Below are 22,130 nucleotides of genomic sequence, written 5' to 3'. Positions count from 1 at the left end.
CCCCTGCAGGAGAAATGTGTGCACTGGGGGTTGTGCACTGACTGCAAAGTGTATGTTTCTTAGCCTAGATAGAGTGCCTATAGAAGATCTACACCCCCTTGAACGTTTTTCACATTTTGCAGCCTTAAAAATTGTATCTAAAAAGGGATTCAATTCCTTTTTGGCCCCTACATATACAGTGGGGCAAAAAAGTATTTAGTCAGCCACCAATTGTGCATGTTCTCCCACTTAAAAAGACAAGAGAGGCCTGTAATTTTCATCATAGGTACACTTCAACTATGACAGACAAAATGAGAAAATAAAATCCAGAAAATCACATTGTAGGATTTTTTATGAATTTATTTGCAAATTATGATGGAAAATAAGTATTTGGTCACCTACAAACAAGCAAGATTTCTGGCTCTCACAGACCTGTAACATCTTCTTTAAGAGGCTCCTCTGCCCTCCACTCGTTACCTGTATTAATGGCAACTGTTTGAACTTGTTATCAGTATAAAAGACACCTGTCCACAACCTCAAACAGTCACACTCAAAACTCCACTATGGCCAAGACCAAAGAGCTGTCAAAGGACACCAGAAACAAAATTGCACCAGGCTGGGAAGACTGAATCTGCAATAGGTAAGCAGCTTGGTTTGAAGAAATCAATTATTAGGAAATGGAAGACATACAAGACCACTGATTATCTCCCTCGATCTGGGGCTCCACGCAAGATCTCACCCCGTGGGGTCAAAATGAACACAAGAACGGTGAGCAAAAATCCCAGAACCACACGGGGGGACCTAGTGAATGACCTGCAGAGAGCTGGGACCAAAGTAACAAAGCCTACCATCAGTAACACACTACGCCGCCAGGGACTCAAATCCTGCAGTGCCAGACGTGTCCCCCTGCTTAAGCCAGTACATGTCCAGGCCCGTCTGAAGTTTGCTAGAGAGCATTTGGATGATCCAGAAGGAGATTGGGAGAATGTCATATGGTCAGATGAAACCAAAATAGAACTTTTTGGTAAAAACTCAACTCGTCGTGTTATGGGACAAAGAATGCTGAGTTGCATCCAAAGAACACCATACCTACTGTGAAGCATGGGGGTGGAAACATCATGCTTTGGGGCTGTTTTTCTGCAAAGGGACCAGGGCGACTGATCCGTGTAAAGGAAAGAATGAATGGGGCCATGTATTGTGAGACTTTGAGTGAAAACCTCCTTCCATCAGCAAGGGCATTGAAGATGAAACGTGGCTGGGTCTTTCAGCATGACAATGATCCCAAACACACCACCTGGGTGTGGAGTGGCTTCGTAAGAAACATTTCAAGGTCCTGGAGTGGCCTAGCCAGTCTCCAGATCTCAACCCCATAGAAAATCTTAGGAGGGAGTTGAAAGTCCGTGTTGCCCAGCAACAGCCCCAAAACATCACTGCTCTAGAGGAGATCTGCATGGAGGAATGGGCCAAAATATCAGCAACAGTGTGTGAAAACCTTGTGAAGACTTACAGAAAACGTTTGACCTCTGTCATTGCCAAGAAAGGGTATATAACAAAGTATTGAGATAAACTTTTGTTATTGACCAAATACGTAGTTTCCACCATAATTTGCAAATAAATTCATTAAAAATCCTAATCCTAAAAATCCTATCCTAAATCCTTCTGGATTTTATTTTCTCATTTTGTCTGCCATGGTTGAAGTGTAACTATGATGAAAATTACAGGCCTCTCGCATCATTTTAAGTGGGAGAACTTGCACAATTGGTGGCTGACTAAATACTTTTTTGCCCCACTGTATACACAACCTACTCCACATTTTCAAAGTGAGAGTGAATTCAAATGTCAAAATTTAAGAAAAGAAAAAAACGTAAATATCATAATTGGATGTCTCCCCCACTCCACCCCACTTGGTGGAAGCACCTTTGGCAGCCAGTCCAGCTGTGAATCATTTGGAATAATAGTCTACCAATTTTGCACAACTCTTAAGGCAACATATATCCATTGTTCTTGTCAAAATTGCTGGGAATCATTGATGGATAGCGATATTTAAATGTTGTCTCTGATTTTCAAAGTATTCAGACCCCTTCTATTTTTCCACATTTTGTTACGTTACAGCCTTATACACACAATAGCCCATAATGACAAAGTGAAAACATGTTTTTAGAAATGTGTGCGACTGTATTAAACATTTAAAAAATTGAATACCTTATTTACATATGTATTCAGACCCTTTTCTATGAGACTTGAAATTGAGCTCAGGCTTATCCTGTTTCCACTGATCATCCTTGAGATGTTTCTACTAGATTGGAGTCCACCTGTGGTAAATTCAATTGATTGGACATGATTTGGAAAGGCACACAACTATATAAGCTCCCACAGTTGACAGTGCATGTCAGAGCAAAAATGGAAGAATGGAACCGCGAATACTCTTCCAAGCCACTCCTTGGTAAAAGGCACATGACATCCTGCTTGGAGTTTGCCAAAAGGCACCTAAAGGACCAGACCATGAGAAACAAGATTCTATGGTTTGATGAAACCAAGATTGAACTCTTTGGTCTGAATGTCAAGCGTCACGTCTGAAGGAAACCTGGCACCATCCACCACAGGTGGACTTCTCAGATAGAGTTCAGTGTCAAATCAGAGGGCCTGTTGTCCGGACCTCTGGCAGTCTCACAGGGTTCAATTCTTGGGCTGACTCTTTTCTTTGTATACATCAATGATGTTGCTCTTGCTTCGGGTGATTCTTTGATCCACCTCTACGCAGACGACACCATTCTGTAGACATCTGGCCCTTCTTATGACACTGTGTTAACAAACCTCCAAACAGGCTTCAATGCCATACAACACTCCTTCCGTGGTCTCCAACTGCTCTTAAATGCTAGTAAAATGAAATGCATGCTCTTCAACCGATCGCTGCCCGCACCCTCCCGCCCGACTAGCATCACTACTCTGGACGGTTCTGTCTTACAATATGTGGACAACTACAAATACCTAGGTGTCTGGCTAGACTGTAAACTCTCCTTCCAGACTCATATTAAGCATCTCCAATCCAATATTAATCTTAATCTATTATCTAATATTATCTAGAATTGGCTTCCTATTTCGCAACAAAGCCTCCTTAACTCATGTAACCAAATATACCCTCGTAAAACTGACTATCCTACCGATCCTTGACCCAAATAAATGCTTTACAGTGTTCAAGTAACATACGCATCTCAACATCAACAGTTCAGAAGAGACTGTGAATCAGGCCTTCATGGTTGAATTGCTGCAAAGAAACCACTATTAAAGGACATCAATAATAAGAGACTTGCGTAGGCCAAGAAACACAAGCAATGGACATTGTACCGGTAGAAATGTGTCCTTTGGTCTGGAGTCCAAATTTGAGACTTTTGGTTCCAACCGCCGTGTCTTTGTGAGACTCGGTGTGGGTGAACAGATGATCCCTGCATGTGTATTTCCTACCGTAAAGCATGGAGGAGGAGGTGTTATGGTGTGGGGGTGCTTTGCTGGTAAATTCAAGACACACTTAACCAGCATGGCTACCACCGTATTCTGCAGTGATACACCATCCCATCTGGATCTGGATGGCGTATCCCACACACCTCCAGGCGGTGTAAGGGCTATTTTACCAAGAAGGAGAGTGATGGAGTGCTGCATCAGATGACCTGGCCTCTACAATCACCCAACCTCAACCCAATTGAGATGGTTTGGGATGAGTCAGACCGCAGAGTGAAGGAAAAGCAGCCAACAAGTGCTCAGCATATGTGGGAACTCCTTCAAGACTGTTGGAAAGCATTCCAGGTGAAGCTGGTTGAGAGAATGCCAAGAGTGTGCAATGCTGTCATCAGGGCGAAAGGTGGCTATTTGAAGAATCTCAAATATAAAATATATTTTGATTTGTTTAACACTTTTTTGGTTACTACATGATTCTAAATGTGTTATTTCATAGTTTTGACGTCTTCACTATTATTCTACAATGTAGAAAATAGTCCAAATTAAGAAAAACCCTTGAATGAGTAGGTGTTCTAAAACGTTTTACCAGTAAGTATATGCCGATGATTCAACCAATGAAGTCACTGAAAACCTTAACAAGGAGTTGCAGTCAGTTTTGGAATGGGTGGCTAGTAATAAACTGGTCCTGAACATGTCTAAAACTAAGAGCATTGTATTTGGTACAAATCGTTCCCTAAGCTCTAGACCTCAGCTGAATCTGGTAATGAATGATGTGGCTGTTGAACAAGTTGAGGAGACTAAATTACTTGGTATTACCTTAGATTGTAAACTGTCATGGCCAAAACATGTAAATTCAATGGTTGTAAAGATGGGGAGAGGACTGTCCGTAATAAAGAGATGCTCTGCTTTTTTGACACCACACTTCAAAAAGCAAGTCCTGCAGGCTCTCGTTTGTCCAGCCATGTGGTCAAGTGCTGTGAAGAAAGGTGTAGTTAAGCTGCAGCTGGCCCAGAACAGAGCGGTACGTCTTTCTCTTCATTGTAATCAGAGATATAAATACCATGCATGTCAGTCTCTCTTGGCTTAAGAGTTCAGGGGAGACTGACTGCGTCACTTCTTTTTTTTAATAAGAAACATTAATGTGTTGAACGTTCCAAGTTGTTTGCATAATCAACTTACACACAGCTCTGACACACACTTACTAGAACCAGACTTGCCACCAGGGGTCTTTTCACTGTCCCCAAATCCAGAACAAATTCAAGAAAGCGTACAGTGTTATGTAGTCGTTATTGCGTGGAACTCCCTTCCGTCTCATATTGCTCAAATGAACAGCAAACCTGATTTTAAAATTGCAGATAAAGCAACACCTCACGGCACAACGCCTCTCCCCTATTTGACCTAGATATTTTTTAGTGTCTACTCATATTTAGGCTGTGTGTGCCGTTTTTAAATTCATGTAGTTCTGTTCTTGGTTATTCATGTTCAGTATTATGTCATGTTTCATGTTTTGTGTGGACCCCGGGAAGAGTAGATGCTGCTTTCGCAACAGCTAGCGGGGATCCTAATAAAATACCAAATAACAAGCAAATTTAAGTCAGGACTGAGACTAAACCCCTCAGGAACACTCAACACCTCTTGTAAAGCCATTCTGGTGTGTCTTTGTCATTCAAATGTGTTTAATTGTCTCGCTGAAACTCTTTCCCAGGGTTAGGTTTACAGAAGACTGAGGCGGGGTTTCCTATAACTTTTTTTTTTAAATGTAGGGTGCACATTTTGGTTTTTCCCCGAGCACTACACTGCTGATTCAAATAAACCAACTCATCATCAAGCTTTGTTTATTTGAATCAGCCAGGACTGAGTTTGTGAAACCCTGGTCTTAGAGTGTATAGTTTGTGTGGTCTGTAACTTACTGCTTGGATATTAATTAGTGGATATGTGGGTTTTGAGTGGTTTAGCAGCTTGGTTTTGAGGTTGTGAACCTGGAACTGAGGTAAGGGAGAGGTTTTATAACACCTACACTCCAATAGACTCTCAAAGCATCTGTCTGCCATGAGATATGAGCCTTCCTGGTTATTTTTATTCCTGCCCTCCTCTCTCTATCTTCTCTTGCTCCTCTCTCTCTCTCTCTCTCTCTCTCTCTCTGACAGCAATGAATTAAAAGCCTAACGAGCTGCATTAATGAGTCTGTTCGGGGGGAGGGGTGGGCTCTGCAGAGAGAAGTTTTCTGTCAGGTCAGATGTGCTGTCTTCAGGTAAAAATGAAGAGAGAAAGACGAAGGAGAGGAGAGAGCCGAGTGAGTGTAGGACTGTAGCCCTGTAGGAACACAAACCTGGGTTTCTGGCTGAGGTCCAAGTGGTCCAGGTGAAGATGACATCATGCCTCAGGCGTCCTCTGCACTGTCAGTAAGAGTGCGTCTCAGCTGAATGACTCATCACCATACAGATAGATTACCATGCACAAAAGCGAGATGGAAGGGAGACTTCTACTCCAGATGGGAATTTGACACAGCTAATGACTGTATCTTTTGATCTGCTCTCAAGTACCTCTGTTCGTGATTGTATATTCTCTACGTCATAACATCTTTTTGTTTGTCTAACCCCATACTTACAGCACAGGTAAGCGAAAATCATATCAAAGTTGATTTGTCACATGCGACGAATACAACAGATGTGGACCTTACCATGAAATGCTTACTTACAAGCCCTTAACCAACAATGTAAATAGTCCGGTGCCCATTTGATTAATTGTTCAGTAGTCTTATGGCTTGGGGGTAGAAGCTGTTAAGGAGCCTTTTGGTCCTAGATTTGACGCTCCGGTACTGCTTGCTGTGTGGTAGCAGAGAAAACAGTCTATGACTTGGGTGACTGGAGTCTCTGACAATGTTATGGGCCTTCCTCTGACACCGCCTATTATATAAGTCCTATAGACAGTTTATGCTAATAATCATTTTCCCATAGAAGGGGCTCCCGAGTGGCGCAGTGGTCTAAGGCACTGCATCTCAGTGCTAGAGGCGTCTCTACAGACGCTGGTGCGATTCCAGGCTGTATCACAACCGGTCGTGATTGGGAGTCCCATAGGGCGGCACACAATTGGCCCAGCATCATATACGGGTTAGGGTTTGATCGGGGTAGGCTGTCATTGTAAATAAGAATTTGTGCTTAACTGACTTGCCTGGTTAAATCAATCGAATTAAAGCAAGTGCTCCCATAGGAATCTTTCTGGAAAGTACAGAGCAATGTCCATGAAATGCCTAACAGTTCAATGTTCAACCGACATGTAGCTGTCAAGAGTTAATTCAAGAGCCAATTCATGCAGTGATGCTTCAGATTACGTAATAGACGTAGTGGAAATGATTTGTATTCCCCTGTTGTTTTTCGCTACGATTTTCTGTGCCATATAGCTAGGGCTTTTAGACCATCGGAATGGAAATCCAGGTTACCATGGAGACAAGCTTTCTACCATGGAGCTTCAGAGAGCCCAGTGGCTGATGCTATACTGTAACCATGGTAGCAATGGTCAGGACAGGAGTGAGGGATGGAGTGGGAGAGATGGTTGGCATCCTGGCTGGCTCAGAGCTGTGGGATGCCACGGTGAGAAATGGAGAGAAGGAGAGAGTGAGAGAATGACCTTTGTCCGTATGTTAACCTTATTATTGCGTAAGCACTTTCAGTTTAAAGGAATGGATTAGAGGGGCCAAACCTCCGGAGGATAGTTTGGGACAATTTGGCCAATAATGAATACAAACTGTCTGTTCAGAGAGAATATGTGACGTTTCAATAGATGCGGTATGTTCATGCATAAGGAGAATGGAGAAAGAGGAATGGTTGGATAGATGCACAACTTAAGGGATGGAGAGGGAATATATCTGGGACTCATTGGAACAATGTGATTGTCTCTGTGTGTGTGTGTGTGTGTGTGTGTGTGTGTGTGTGTGTGTGTGTGTGTGTGTGTGTGTGTGTGTGTGTGTGTGTGTGTGTGTGTGTGTGTGTGTGTCTGTGTGTGTGTGTGTGTGTGTGTGTCTGTGTGTGTCTGTGTGTCTGTGTCTGTGTGTGTGTGTGTGTGTGTGTGTGTGTGGTGTGTGGTGTGTGTGTGTGTCTCTGCGGGCTGTCAGCTGTGTGAAGGTCGGCAGGCTGATTTCATGCTGCTGCTGTTGTTTGCTTCTCTGTAAGCACTTTGGATGCACAGTGTCTTCCTCATTTTAATCAGGGAGGGACAAAATTAAGAGCGGAAAAGGATAGAAGTTTAGAGAGAGAGAGAGAGAGAGAGACTGCTGTGCATTCTCTAAGAAGGAGTACAGAATGTAGAATAGTCCATCCACCCTTTTTACAGTACACTCTTAGATAAAAGGGTTCCAAAAAGGGTTCTTCGTCTGTCCCCATAGGAGAACCCTTTTTGGTTCCAGGTAAAACCCTTTTTGGTTCCATATATGTAGAACCCTCTGTAGAAAGAGTTCTACTTGGAACCCGAAACGGTTCTAGCTGGAACCAAAAAGGGATCTTCAAAGGGTTCTCCTATGGGGACAGCCAAAGAACCCTTTTAGATTCTAAACTCAGCAAAAAAAGAAACGTCCCTTTTTCAGGACACTGTCTTTCAAAGATAAATCTTAAAAATCCAAATAACTTCACAGATCTTCATTGTAAAGGGTTTAAAGACTGTTAACCATGCTTGTTCAATGAACCATAAACAATTAATGAAGATGCGTCTGTGGAACGGTCGTCAGGACACTAACAGCTTACAGACGGTAGGCAATTAAGGTCACAGTTATGAAAACTTAGGACACTAAAGAGGTCTTTCTACTGACTCTGAAAAACACCAAAAGAAAGATGCCTAGGGTCCCTGCATGAATGTGCCTTAGGCATGCTGCAAGGAGGCATGAGGACTGTAGATGTGGACAGGGCAATAAATTGCAATGTCCGTACTGTGAGACGCCTGAGACGGTGCTACAGGGAGACAGGCCGGACAGCTGATCGTCCTCAGAGTGGCAGACCACGTGTAACAACACCTGCACAGGATTGGTACATCCGAACATCACACCTGCAGGACAGGTGCAGGATGGCAGCAACAACTGCCCGAGTTACACCAGGAGCGCACAATCCCTCCATCAGTGCTCAGACTATCCGCAATAGGCTGAGAGAGGCTGGACTGAGGGCTTGTAGGCCTGTTGTAAGTCAGGTCCTCACCAGACATCACCGTCAACAACGTTGCCTATGGGCACAAACCCACCGTCGCTGGACCAGACAGGACTGGCAAAAAGTGCAAGGTTTTGTCTCACCAGGGGTGATGGTTGGATTCACGTTTATCGTCGAAGGAATGAGTGTTACACCGAGGCCTGTACTATGGAGTGGGATCGATTTGGAGGTGGAGGGTCTGTCATGGTCTGGGGGATGTCAAAGCATCATCGGACTGAGCTTGTTGTCATTGCAGGAAATCTCAACGCTCTGCGTTACAGGGAAGACATCCTCCTCCCTCATGTGGTAACCTTCTTGCAGGCTCATGCTGATATGACCCTCCAGCATGACAATGCCATGAGCCATACTGCTCGTTCTGTGCGTGATTTCCTGCAAGACAGGAATGTCAGTGTTCTGCCATGGCCAGCGAAGAACCCGGAGCTCAATCCCATTGAGCATGTCTGGGACCTGTTGGATCGGAGGGTGAGGGCTAGGACCATTCTCCCCAGAAATGTCTGGGAACTTGCAGGTGCCTTGGTAGAAGAGTGGGGTAACATCTCACAGCAAGAACTGGCAAATCTGGTGCAGTCCATGAGGAGGAGATGCACTGCAGTACTTAATGCAGCTGGTGGCCACACCAAATACTGACTGTCACTGTTACTTTTGATTTTGACCCCCCTTTGTTCAGGGACACATTATTCAATTTCAGTTTGTCACGTGTCTGTGGAACTTGTTCAGTTTATGTCTCAGTTGTTGAATCTTGTTATGTTCATACAAATATTTACACATGTTAGGTTTGCTGAAAAATAAACGCAGTTGACAGTGAGAGGACCTTTTCTTTTTTTGCTGAGTTTAGATAGCACCTTTTTTTTCTCCCAAGATTTGTAGACGAGATGCAACGAAAAACATTTTGGAGAGAGAAGCAACGGGAGGAGAGGAGCTGAGAGGGATGAGAAGGAGTTCAACAGAGAGAAAGAGACAGGGGTAGATAGAGAGATGGAAGTCAAATACGGTGTACAGAGTGTATTCTTTGTACAGGACATCGGGGGGCAGGTACACCTTCACCACTCTAATGCCAATAGGCCTGGCATGTATTAGAAGCAGCTCCCTGATTAACGAGGAGGCTTTGTAGACACTGAGTGAGAGGAACCACGCTGATAGCCTTGAACACTAACAGCTCTGATAGGTGTTGCCACGATGTCGCCTTTCGTGGTGGTGTTATGAAACGACTTCTTCCTTCTCCCTAAACCTGCATGTATTTACAGAATCATTTCACAGAGCGTTGTCATTGTGACACCAACCTAGGGCTTTGTTAGATAACGTTGACTCACAGGAAAGAGCTGCAAAGTCAAGGCCTGGTGCCTTGTGGCTGGTGCCTTGTGGCTGGGGTGTGGAGCAGTCAGTCAGTGTGCCAGGCAGGCAGGCAGGATATGTCACAGTGACTATGTGTGGTGTTGTCATCGTCATTGGGCTCTAAAATGGCCGTGCTGTGACTGCAGGGTCTGCCTGCCTGCAGAGGGAGAGGCTCCAACAGCCTGAGCAGGGCAGACTGACTCCATGCCTGCTTATCCTGAGATTCACTCAAACATTATCTCGCTGTACAGAGGTAAAGACTAGGACAGGATATGTTGTTTCTGCCATAAGGCCCGAACCCTGAAGATTTGGAGTGTGTGTGTGTGTGTGTGTGTGTGTGTGTGTGTGTGTGTGTGAGCACAGGGTGCACGTGCGCGCTAATACATTTTCTCTCCTTCCCTCTCTCCCTTTCCTCCCGTCTCTTTCCTCGTCCAGGGGAATTCTCCTCCAGTGGTGGTGAATACTGACACGCTCGACGGCTCTCCCTACGTAAGAGTAGTACACCAACCACACTGCATTATTCACTGCAGGAATACTCCATTGTTGATGATCATCCTACACAATACTCATCCCATATTGCTGCATGGTTTTTCGTCCTAGTTTTTACTCATCGTTCATTGGATAAAACACTGTCTTCCTCTCTCAGGTCAACGGGACAGAGGGGGAAATTGAGTATGAAGAGATTACACTGGAACGAGTGAGTGTTTTACAGCAAATAATTATAACATGGGGTCAAAGCCTTATTGTTATCCTACAACTGATCAGGGATAGCCAAAGAAGAGTAAAATGTATGTAATCTACAACAGTTTGGTCTGTGATAGTCATCATGTTTGACACTGCGTAATGCTGTGTGTGTGATGCTGTGTGTGATGCTGTGTGTGATGTTGTGTGTGATGCTGTGTGTGATGCTGTGTGTAATGTTGTGTGTGATGCTGTGTGTGATGCTTGTGTGTGATGTTGTATGTAATGCTGTGTGGAATATTGTATGTAATGCTGTGTGGAATATTGTATGTGATGCTGTGTGGAATATTGTGGGAAATGCTGTGTGTAATGTTGTGTAATGTTGTGTGTAATGTTGTGTGTAATGCTGTGCGTGATGCTGTGTGTGATGTTGTGTGTGATGCTGTGTGTGATGCTTGTGTGTGATGTTGTATGTAATGCTGTGTGGAATATTGTATGTGATGCTGTGTGGAATATTGTGGGAAATGCTGTGTGTAATGTTGTGTAATGTTGTGTGTAATGTTGTGTGTGATTCTGTGTGTGATGCTGTGTGTGATGTTGTGTGTAATGCTGTGTGGAATATTGTATGTAATGCTGTGTGTAATGTTGTGTGTGATGCTGTGTGTGATGCTGTGTGTGTTTAGGGTAACTCAGGCCTGGGCTTCAGTATAGCTGGGGGGACAGATAACCCTCATGTTGGTGATGACCCCAGCATCTTCATCACCAAGATCATCCCTGGAGGAGCTGCGGCCCAGGACGGACGGCTGAGGTACGCCCCTAACTAACTACCTACCTACCTAGCACATCATCTCCTTTTCAGAAGCCTCAAGTTGTCAATCCCAACCCTGAACTCTGTATACACACGCACATATACAGTTGAAGTCAGAAGTTTACATACACCTTAGCCAAATACATTTAAACCCATTCCTGACATTTGATCCGAGTAAGAATTCCCTGTCTTGGGTCTGTTAGGGTCACCACATTATTTTAAGAATGTGAAATGTCAGAATAATAGTAGAGAGGGATTTATTTCAGCTTTTATTTCTTTCTTCACATTCCCAGTGGGTCAGAAGTTTACATACACTCAATTAGTATTTGGTAGCATTGCCTTTAAATGGTTTAATTTGGGTCAAATGTTTCGGGTAGCCTTCCACAAGCTTCCGACAATAAGTTGGATGAATTTTGGCTCATTCGTCCTGACAGAGCTGGTGTAACTGAGTCAGGTTTGTAGGCCTCCTTGCTCGCACAAGCTTATTCAGTTCTGCCCACAGATATTCTATAGGATTGAGGTCAGGGCTTTGTGATGGCCACTCCAATACCTTGACTTTGTGGTCCTTAAGCCATTTTGCCACAACTTTGGAAGTATGCTTAGTGTCATTGTCCATTTGGAAGACCCATTTGCGACCAAGCTTTAACTTCCTGATTGATGTCTTAACATGTTGCTTCAATATATCCACATAAATTTCCTACCTCATGATGCCATCTATTTTGTGAAGTGCACCAGTCCCTCCTGCAGCAAAGCACCCCCACACCATGATGTTGCCACCCCCGTGCTTCATGATTGGGATGGTGTTCTTCGGCTTGCAAGCCTCCCTTTTTTTCCTCCAAACATAACAATGGTCATTATGGCCAAACAGTTCTATTTTTGTTTCATCAGACCAGAGGACATTTCTCCAAATAGTACAATCTTTTTCCCCATGTGCAGTTGCAAACCTTAGTCTGTCTTTATTATGGCGGTTTTAGAGCAGTGGCTTCTTCCTTGCTGAGTGGCCATTCAGGTTATGGCGATATAGGACTCGTTTTACTGTGGACATAGATACTTTTGTACCTGTTTCCTCCAGCATCTTCACAAGCTCCTTTGCTGTTGTTCTGGGATTGGATTTGCACTTTTCGCACCAAAGTACGTTCATCTCTAGGAGACAGAACGCGTCCCCTTCCTGAGCGGTATGACAGCTGTGTGGTCCCATGGTGTTTAAACTTTGGTACTATTGTTTGTACAGATTAACATGGTATCTTCATGCATTTGGAAATTGCTCCCAAGGATGAACTAGACCTGGGGAGGTCTACCATTTTTTTCCTGAGGTCTTAGCAGATTTCTTTAGATTTTCCCATGATGTCAAGCAAAGAGGCACTGAGTTTCAAGGTAGGCCTTGAAATACTTCCATAGGTACACCTCCAATTGATTCAAATGATGTCAATTAGCCTATCAGAAGCTTCTAAAGCCATGACATCATTTTCTTGAATTTTCCAAGGTGTTTAAAGGCACAGTCAACTTACTGTATGTAACTTCTGACCCACTGGAATTGTGATACAGTGAATTATAAGTGCAATAATCTGTCTGTAAACAATTGTTGGAAAAATTACTTGTCATGCCCAAAGTAGTTGTCCTAACCGACTTGCCAAAACTATAGTTTGTTAACAAGACATTTGTGGAGTGGTTGAAAAACAAGTTTTAATGACTAATGACTTCTGACTTCTACTGTATGCAAGTGTATGTAGACACGTGAACATAGGCTCATGCATGCATATGCAAATACACACACACACACACACACACACACACAGACATAAACACACAAACACACAAACAAAAACACAACCCAGGGCTACAACAGTGATGTAGGCTACTCATGTCAGTGCCAGCTGAGTCTCAGAGAGAGAAGTCACACTCTGATGCCTAACCCCTCCCCCACTCCCTCCCCTCCTCCTCCTCCCCTCCTCCTCCGCTCACTCTCCTCCCCCCCCCCAGACTGCATTCACTCAGTCAGCCAGACAGATGCGTTTCACCACTGAGTCCACTCATCGCAGTGGAGCTGCCTAAATATAGTCCTCCCCCTCCTCACCCTACCTAGGCCCTCTGTACTGGGACCCCACTCCAACATCGTTCTCTCTTTCAGCCTTGGCCTAGGGAATGGCTAGCACTTACACTCTCTGTCCCTCACAGGCCTGTCCATTACTGAAGGAATTTAACATGGCATTTAAAGGGCACATCTGGGATTCTAGAAGGTACCATCAGAGGAGATGACTATGACACGTCTTCCCCGCCGTACAAGGCTGGCTGGGCTGCCTCCATCGAAGTCACACTTTCCGTTATCCATTTGACATGTCTCTCACTGTCATAGAAAATGCAATAGCTTTGAATGCGTCGAAAGAGCGTTTGACAGTCGCTAGAATGTGCAGAAACGTGTCTCTAAAATCTACATTTACCCGTGTAAATGGACATGTTAAGCGGGGTCCACGAATGAAGCGTATGCAAAGGCTAGTTTCTTAATGTTACCTTAAGAGCAGAGGAAGTAATGGACAAGGTCATGCAAATGTCAGGTCCTGAATATTCATGAGCACCAAGGCTTTGACAAATGTGACTCCCATTATATGGTGCTTTAAAAGCCTTGTCTGCTCTGTATCTACACAGTGCATACTCTGTGGACTTTAAAAGCCTTGTCTGCTCTGTATCTACACAGTGCATACTCTGTGGACTTTAAAAGCCTTGTCTGCTCTGTATCTACACAGTGCATACTCTGTGGACTTTAAAAGCCTTGTCTGCTCTGTATCTAAATAGTGCATACTCTGTGGACTTTAAAAGCCTTGTCTGCTCTGTATCTACACAGTACATACTCTGTGGACTTTAAAAGCCTTGTCTGCTCTGTATCTAAATAGTGCATACTCTGTGGACTTTAAAAGCCTTGTCTGCTCTGTATATACACAGTGCATACTCTGTGGACTTTAAAAGCCTTGTCAGAGTCCCTGTATCTACACAGTGCATACTCTGTGGGCTTGGAGCTGACGCTGAACTAAAGGGTTACTGGTGGGTGGACTGATTGACGGACGGATTGGCTGACTGACTGACGGATGGGCTGACTGCTCTTCTCTCTGCGTAGTTAGAGTGACAGAGTGAAGGCCAGGCCAGCTGGTCACGTGACACAGGACAGGAGGATGGGGCCAAGAGAGTACGCTGTAGAGAGGATGGTGTGCAGGGCTGTCTCAAAGGGGTGAGAGAATAGGCCTGCTCGACCCCATCCCCTCCTCCCTTCTCCAGACCATCTCTGGAGACCTTCTCCCGTTCTTCACGCCCCTCATCAAGTCATCCCTGACCACTGGTTGCGTCCCCTCCGGCATCAAAATGGCCACCGAGTCGCTCCCCTCCTCAAGAAACCAACACTCGACTCATCTGACGTCAAAAACTATAGACCTGTATCCCTTCGTCCATTTCTCGAGTGTGCTGAACACTTGAGAACACTTGAGTGTGCTGTCTCTGATCAACTTCCTCGTTATCTCACTCAGAACGATCTTCTTGACCCTGACCAGTCAGGCTTCAAGACGGGTCACTCAACAGAGACTGCTCTCTGTGTCACAGAGGCTCTCCGCACTGCCAAAGCTGACTCTCTCTCCTCTGTTCTCATCCTCCTAGATCTATCCACTTCCTTCGACACCGTGAACAATCAGATCCTCCTCTCCACCCTCTCAGGGCTGGGCGTCTCAGGCTCTGCACACTCTTGGATCCTTCTTGGTAGGCCGCTCCTACCAGGTGACGTGGAGAGGTCTGCACCAGGGCTCAGTTCTCTCTATACACCAAGCCACTCGGCTCCGTCATGTCCTCACATGGTCTCTCCTATCATTGCTATGTGGATGACACTCAACTACTTTTCTCCTTCCCCCGCTTCTGACACCAAGATGGCGGCAAGTATCTCTGCATGCCTGGCAGATATCTCAACTTGGATGTTGGCCCACCTCCTCAAGCTCAACCTTGACAAGGCGGAGCTGCTCTGCCTCCCGGGGAAGGTCTGCCCACTCATAAACCTCTCCATCACGGTTGACATCTCCACAGTGTCGCCCTCCCAGAGTTTGAAGAACCTTGGCCTGACCCTGGACAACACCCTGTCGTTCTCTGCAAACATCAAAGCAGTGGCTCGCTCCTGCATGTTCATGCTCTACAACATCCGTAGAGTACGACCCTACCTCACACAGGAAGCGGCACAGGTCCTAATCCAGGCACTAGTGCTCTCTCGTCTGGACTACTGCAACTCGCTGTTGACTGGGCTCCCCGCTTGTGCCATCAAACTCCTGCAACTTATCCAGAACGCTGCAGCCCCTCTGGTTGTCAACCTTCCGAAGTTCTCCCATGTCACCCCACTCCTCCGCACACTCTACTAGCTTCCAGTCGAAGCTCAAATCCACTACAATACCTTAGTACTTGCCCATGGAGCAGCAAGAGAAACTGCCCTTCCCTACATTCAGGCTATGCTCAAACCCTACAACCTAACCTGAGTACTCCGTTCTGCCATCTCAGGTCTCTTGACCCTTCCACCCCTACGGGAGGGCAGCTCCCGCTCAGCCCAGGCAAAACTCATCTCTGTCCTGGTACCCCAATGGTGGAACCAGCTTCCCCCTGAAGCTAGGAGTCCCTGCCCATCTTTCGAAAACATCTGAAACACTACCTCTTCCAACACTCTTAAATAATCATTTTCCTCACCTCGACACCTCACCTTCTGGGTGGCAGACTCATCACTAACAATAAACCTCTCTCTTCTCTCTCTATTTCTCTCTCTCTCTCTCTCTACCTCTCTCTCTCACTCTCTTTCTCCCTCCCTCCTCTCTCTCTCTCTCTCTCTCTCTCTCTCTCTCTCTATTTCTCCATCTCTCTCTACCTCTCTCTCTCTCTCTCTCTCTCTCTATTTCTCCATCTCTCTCTACCTCTCTCTCTCTACCTCTCTCTCTCTCTCTACCTCTCTCTCTCTCTCTCTCTCTCTCTCTCTCTCTCTCTCTCTCTCTCTCTATTTCTCCATCTCTCTCTACCTCTCTCTCTCTCTCTCTCTCTCTCTCTCTCTCTCTCTCTCTCTCTCTCTCTCCTCTCTCAGTGTGAATGACAGTATCCTGTTTGTGAATGATGTGGATGTGAGGGAGGTGACCCACAGTCTGGCAGTGGAGGCTCTGAAGGAGGCGGGGGCCATCGTCCGCCTCTACGTGCTCCGCAGGAAACCAGCCGCAGAGAAAGTCACCGAGATCAAACTCATCAAAGGGCCGAAAGGTACAGCTCTGTTTGTGTCTGTTTGTGTGGTTAATGCTTCCATATTTATGTACCTGTCAATTATTATTTACATCTTTCTTTCCACCTCTTCCATCTCTCTCTCACTCTCCATCTCACTCTCTCTGTTTCTCTCCATTGCTCTCTCTGTCTCTCTCACTGTCTCTCTCTCTCTCTCTCTCTCTCTCTCTCTCTCTCTCTCTCTCTCTCTCTCTCTCTCTCTATTCTCTCTTACTCCCTCTCTCTCTTTCTCTCTCTGCTCCATCCTGTCCCTCCCATAGGTCTAGGTTTCAGCATCGCTGGAGGGGTGGGGAACCAGCACATACCAGGAGACAACAGCATCTATGTCACTAAGATCATCGAGGGTGGGGCTGCTCACAAGGACCAGCGGCTGCAGATAGGGGATAAGATACTGGCGGTCAGTCGTCACACACACACTGGCTAGTAGAGGCCCACTTAGACAAGCCAGCATATCTTGTCCACTTCAGCAGCGTAGGGGCTTTAAGAATCTCGATAAATAACAGTTGTCATTTTCACAGCCTGAGATGACTTTCATTAATATGGTAATAGATGTGTGGGATAGGAGAGTTCTTTAACATCACCAGCACTGCTTCTGCTGCTGCCTGCACTGTGTAGCTCTACTGCCATCTCCTGGGCCATAGAGGCATTGCAGATGAGTGGTGGATTTGACTCAATATGGGCTCCATGCAGGAACTACAAAATGGTGCCTGATCCACTGCTTTCTTTCCCAATGAGCTATGATACCATGCCCTGTGATTTAGAAATAGCTTCAGAACGTCCTCAGAGAGAAGGATCACGTTGACATTCCATTGACTGAGAAGCTGTGTAATATGCCTGTCAGCACTGCAGGGGCTATTTTACTACGTCCATGATGTACAGGTCAGCAGCATGTGTAGCAGTAGGTCTGATCCCATGCTGTCTGTGGGTTCAGGTGAACAGTGTGTGTCTGGAGGACGTGATGCACGAGGATGCAGTGGGAGCCCTGAAGAACACAGCCGAGGTGGTTTACCTCCGGGTGGCCAAGCCTAACAACCTCTACCTGAACTCCTACAACCCGCCAGACCTTACCAGCAGTACGTGTGTGTGTGTGTGTGTGTGTGTGTGTGTGTGTGCGTGTGCGTGTGCATGTGTGTGTGTGTGTGTGGTCCTCTAATGGTCCATGTCTTCTTTCTTCAGCTTACTCCGCTCACATGGACACAGATCTTGGCCACCCCACCTACCTTGGATCAGATTACCCACAAGCCCTCACTCCCACCTCACCCAGTCGCTTCTCTCCAGTGTTGCACAGCATGATGGGGGATGAAGACCTTCCCAGGTGAGCAAAGCTTTCTGGGCTGACTCATATTCCAAATCCACCTATGGCTTTTCCCAAAGGCCTCCCATGTATGGATCGTAAAATGATGAGCTTGGTGTGAAAATGAAAAGCTCGTGATGGAGGTAGGATTCGGTTAGCACAGGCCTGACCCAGAGCTAACCAACGATTATTTTATTTTTCTCTCTGCCTCCCTCCTCCTTGTGCCCCAAAATGTGGTGTCCCCATTTCACTACTCATTTACATCTCTCCCTCCCCATGTTACCTCTCCCTCTTGTTAGTCTCCTTCTTCCCCTCCATTTCTCCTCGTCTCTCCCTGACCCTCCGTCCCTCCCCTTCTCCCCTGCTCTCTCTGTCAGGGAGCCTAGGAGAGTGCTGATCCACCGGGGTTCTACAGGCCTGGGTTTTAACATCGTGGGAGGAGAGGATGGAGAGGGGATCTTTATCTCCTTCATCCTGGCGGGGGGGCCTGCCGACCTCAGCGGTGAGCTGCGCAAGGGCGACCAGATCCTCAGCGTAAGGACACACATGCTCACACATGAGTGGATTCATATTCTGTACACACACACATACTCACTTGTGTATAGTCACGCAACCACACAGGCACACACTTACGTATATACACAAACTCTCGGTCGCTCTCTTTCTTAGGCACACACACACACAGCTTCACACGCACACACTTCTCTGAGAGTTTAGGGTGTGTGTGTGTGTGTGTGTGTGTGTGTGTGTGTGTGTGTGTGTGTGTGTGTGTGTGTGTGTGTGTGTGTGTGTGTGTGTGTGTGTGTGTGTGTGTGTGTGTGTGTGCGTGTGTGCGTGCGTGTGTGTCAGGTGAATGGAGTGGACCTGCGTATCGCCACCCATGAGCAGGCTGCGGCAGCCCTGAAGAACGCTGGCCAGACTGTCACCATCATCGCCCAGTACAGACCAGAGGGTGAGGCCAGCACTACAGTAACCTACCATTGCACACAACACTGCATCACCGTACGCCAAGAGACCATACATGTGCTAATGTATGTGTGTGTGTGTTCAGAGTACAGCCGTTTCGAAGCGAAGATCCACGACCTGAGGGAACAGCTGATGAACAGCAGCATGGGTTCTGGTCAGACGACACTGAGGAGCAACCCCAAGAGAGGCTTCTATATCAGGTACTTATTAATACTGCACTTTATACTACCCCAAAAGAGGCTTCAACATCAGGTTCTCATTAATACTGCACTATATACTATATACAACCCCAAGAGAGGCTTCAACATCAGGTCCTCATTAATACTGCACTATATACTATATACAACCCTAAAAGAGGCTTCTACATCAGGTACTCATTAATACTGCACTATATACAACCCCAAGAGAGGCTTCTATATCAGGTACTAATTAATGCTGCACTTTATACTACCCCAAAAGAGGCTTCAACATCAGGTACTCATTAATACTGCACTATATACTATATACAACCCCAAGAGAGGCTTCAACATCAGGTACTCATTAATACTGCACTATATACGATATACAACCCCAAGAGAGGCTTCAACATCAGATACTCATTAATACGGCACTATATACTATATACAACCCTAAAAGAGGCTTCTACATCAGGTACTCATTAATACTGCACTATATACAACCCCAAGAGAGGCTTCTATATCAGGTACTTATTAATACTGCACTATATACTATATACAACCCCAAAAGAGGCTTCTACATCAGGTATTCATTAATACTGCACTATATACGATATACAACCCCAAGAGAGGCTTCAACATCAGGTCCTCATTAATACGGCACTATATACAACCCCAAGAGAGGCTTCTATATCAGGTACTTATTAATGCTGCACTTTATACTACCCCAAAAGAGGCTTCAACATCAGGTTCTCATTAATATTGCACTATATACTATATACAACCCCACAAGGACACAACACAGATACTACCAGGCTAGTACAGCACTGTGAACACCTCAGAGCACAAGAACCCACTTAGACTTCAAAGAATGTCTGTATCTACTTTTGTAACTGTGTCTTCTTCCTCTCCTATCCCATGGTCTCCTCTCCTCCGTCTGTCCCAGGGCCTTGTTTGACTATGATAAGACAGCAGACTGTGGTTTCCTGAGCCAGGCGGTGGGCTTCAGGTTTGGTGACGTGCTCCATGTCCTGGACTGTGGTGATGAGGAGTGGTGGCAGGCCAGACGGGTCAGTCCTCAGACAGACGTTGAGGAGGTCGGCTTTATTCCCAGCAAACGCAGGTCAGACACCTCACAGCACTGTGTGTGTGTGTGTGTGTGTGTGTGTGTGTGTGTGTGTGTGTGTGTGTGTGTGTGTGTGTGTGTGTGTCTGTGTCTGTGTCTGTGTCTGTGTGTGTGTGTGTGTGTGTGTGTGTGTGTGTGTGTGTGGTACTATATGCTATTTGTTTTCTCCGTTTGCATGTGGAATTCTATGGTTATGTAGCGGATCTTTCACTTTCAGCCTCTCACGCTCCTTTCTTCCCCTCTCCCGCTCTCTTTATCGCGCTCTCTTTCTCTCCCTCTGTCCTTTACTGCCTCATTTCGTTCCTAACCCCTTCAGGGTAGAAAGGAAAGAGTGGTCTCGCATGGGCACCAAAGAGAGGGTAAGCACATAAGTTAGTGAGGGTCTTATGAAAGATCTTACACCAATGTCTTCGTCTCTCTCTCTCTCTCTCGCTCTCTAAACATCTGTTTTCTCTGTGTTGTGCAGGATCGCAGTCGGGACAGCCTCGGATCTCAAGGTAAGCAGCTGTACCGGAGGAGACTGGCTCTGCAATTGGTGGTGCTAGAAAGGATGATTATTTTATTTAACTAGAACGCCACAGCGATCAGATGAACAGTAGCTACTGACTGACTGACTGGCTGGTGTTGTTGTGTTCTGGTTTCAGGGAGGGACGATTCTCAACACAGCTATGAAGCAGTGACACAAGTGGAGGGTGAGAGTAGACTTTCAAGTACTATTTTATTCAAGTTATACTTCTATTTTACTCCTTATTTATTCCGTCTTACCTCTCTCTCTCTCTCTCTCTCTCTATCCATAAAGTGCATTATGCCAGGCCCATCATAATATTGGGTCCCATAAAGGACAGGGTAAATGATGACCTGCTGTCAGAGTTCCCTGACAAGTTTGGATCTTGTGTCCCTCGTAAGTATTGACCCGTCGTAGATGAACCATTTCCCTGCTCGCCCCAATGGTTTACGTCTATTGACCGGGTGATTGGTCGACCGCCTGACTGACCGCCTGTCCCCTCCCCCCACAGACACCACGCGGCCCAAGCGGGAGTACGAGGTGGACGGGCGGGACTACCACTTTGTGTCGTCACGGGAACAGATGGAGAAGGATATCCAGAGCCACCGGTTCATCGAGGCGGGCCAGTACAACAGCCACCTATACGGCACCAGCGTCCAGAGCGTGCGAGAGGTGGCGGAGCAGGTGCAGCATAGATAACATCCCCTCCTAGAGATACAGTATATTATCATGATGTTATTAATGTGATTCTATATTATTTATAATGGGTTTACATGAGAGGGGCGATACATTAGGCCGCGCCACATTATTTAACATGGTCCCAACAGCTGCTGTACTGTATTGGTTGGCTTAAGAAGTGTAAAAGGATCTGGCTGATTGAATCCCCTCCACCCTCACTACCTCCCTCTGTTCTCTCCCTGCGTCTCCTCCCTCTGTCTCTCCCTCCCCTCCACCCTCCCTACCTCCCTCTGTTCTTACCCTGCGTCTCCTCCCTCCATCTCTCCCTCCCCTCCACCCTCCCTACCTCCCTCTGTTCTTACCCTGCGTCTCCTCCCTCCATCTCTCCCTCCCCTCCACCCTCCCTACCTCCCTCTGTTCTCTCCCTGCGTCTCCTCCTCCCTCTCTCCCTCCCCTCCACCCTCCCTACCTCCCTCTGTTTTACCCTGCGTCTCCTCCCTCCATCTCTCCCTCCCCTCCACCCTCCCCTACCTTCCTCTGTTCTCTCCCTGCGTCTCCTCCCTCCCTCTGTTCTCTCCCTGCGTCTCCTCCCTCCGTCTCTCCCTCCCCTCCACCCTCCCTACCTTCCTCTGTTCTTACCCTGCGTCTCCTCCCTCCATCTCTCCCTCC

General features: G+C 46.3%; 1 protein-coding gene across 1 annotated transcript in view; it reads left to right on the top strand.

The window, feature by feature from the left end:
* LOC115134938 (disks large homolog 4-like) overlaps positions 1-22,130 on the top strand; it is a 62,269-nt gene that overhangs the window by 33,699 nt on the left and 6,440 nt on the right. The window contains exons 4-19 of the mRNA XM_065023571.1: positions 10,389-10,442; positions 10,600-10,650; positions 11,318-11,442; positions 16,529-16,698; positions 16,977-17,113; positions 17,648-17,789; positions 17,893-18,031; positions 18,388-18,544; positions 18,860-18,962; positions 19,062-19,176; positions 20,099-20,275; positions 20,595-20,637; positions 20,745-20,775; positions 20,923-20,970; positions 21,078-21,179; positions 21,295-21,467. Coding sequence (XP_064879643.1) covers positions 10,389-10,442; positions 10,600-10,650; positions 11,318-11,442; positions 16,529-16,698; positions 16,977-17,113; positions 17,648-17,789; positions 17,893-18,031; positions 18,388-18,544; positions 18,860-18,962; positions 19,062-19,176; positions 20,099-20,275; positions 20,595-20,637; positions 20,745-20,775; positions 20,923-20,970; positions 21,078-21,179; positions 21,295-21,467 — 1,767 coding nt within the window. The remainder of the gene's footprint in view (positions 1-10,388; positions 10,443-10,599; positions 10,651-11,317; positions 11,443-16,528; positions 16,699-16,976; positions 17,114-17,647; positions 17,790-17,892; positions 18,032-18,387; positions 18,545-18,859; positions 18,963-19,061; positions 19,177-20,098; positions 20,276-20,594; positions 20,638-20,744; positions 20,776-20,922; positions 20,971-21,077; positions 21,180-21,294; positions 21,468-22,130) is intronic.

Source organism: Oncorhynchus nerka, linkage group LG10, assembly GCF_034236695.1.
Source record: "Oncorhynchus nerka isolate Pitt River linkage group LG10, Oner_Uvic_2.0, whole genome shotgun sequence".
In the NCBI taxonomy this organism is placed as follows: Eukaryota; Metazoa; Chordata; class Actinopteri; order Salmoniformes; family Salmonidae; genus Oncorhynchus; species Oncorhynchus nerka.
The sequence above is the reverse complement of the archived record's forward strand: the minus strand, read 5'-3'. Positions and strand labels throughout refer to the sequence as shown.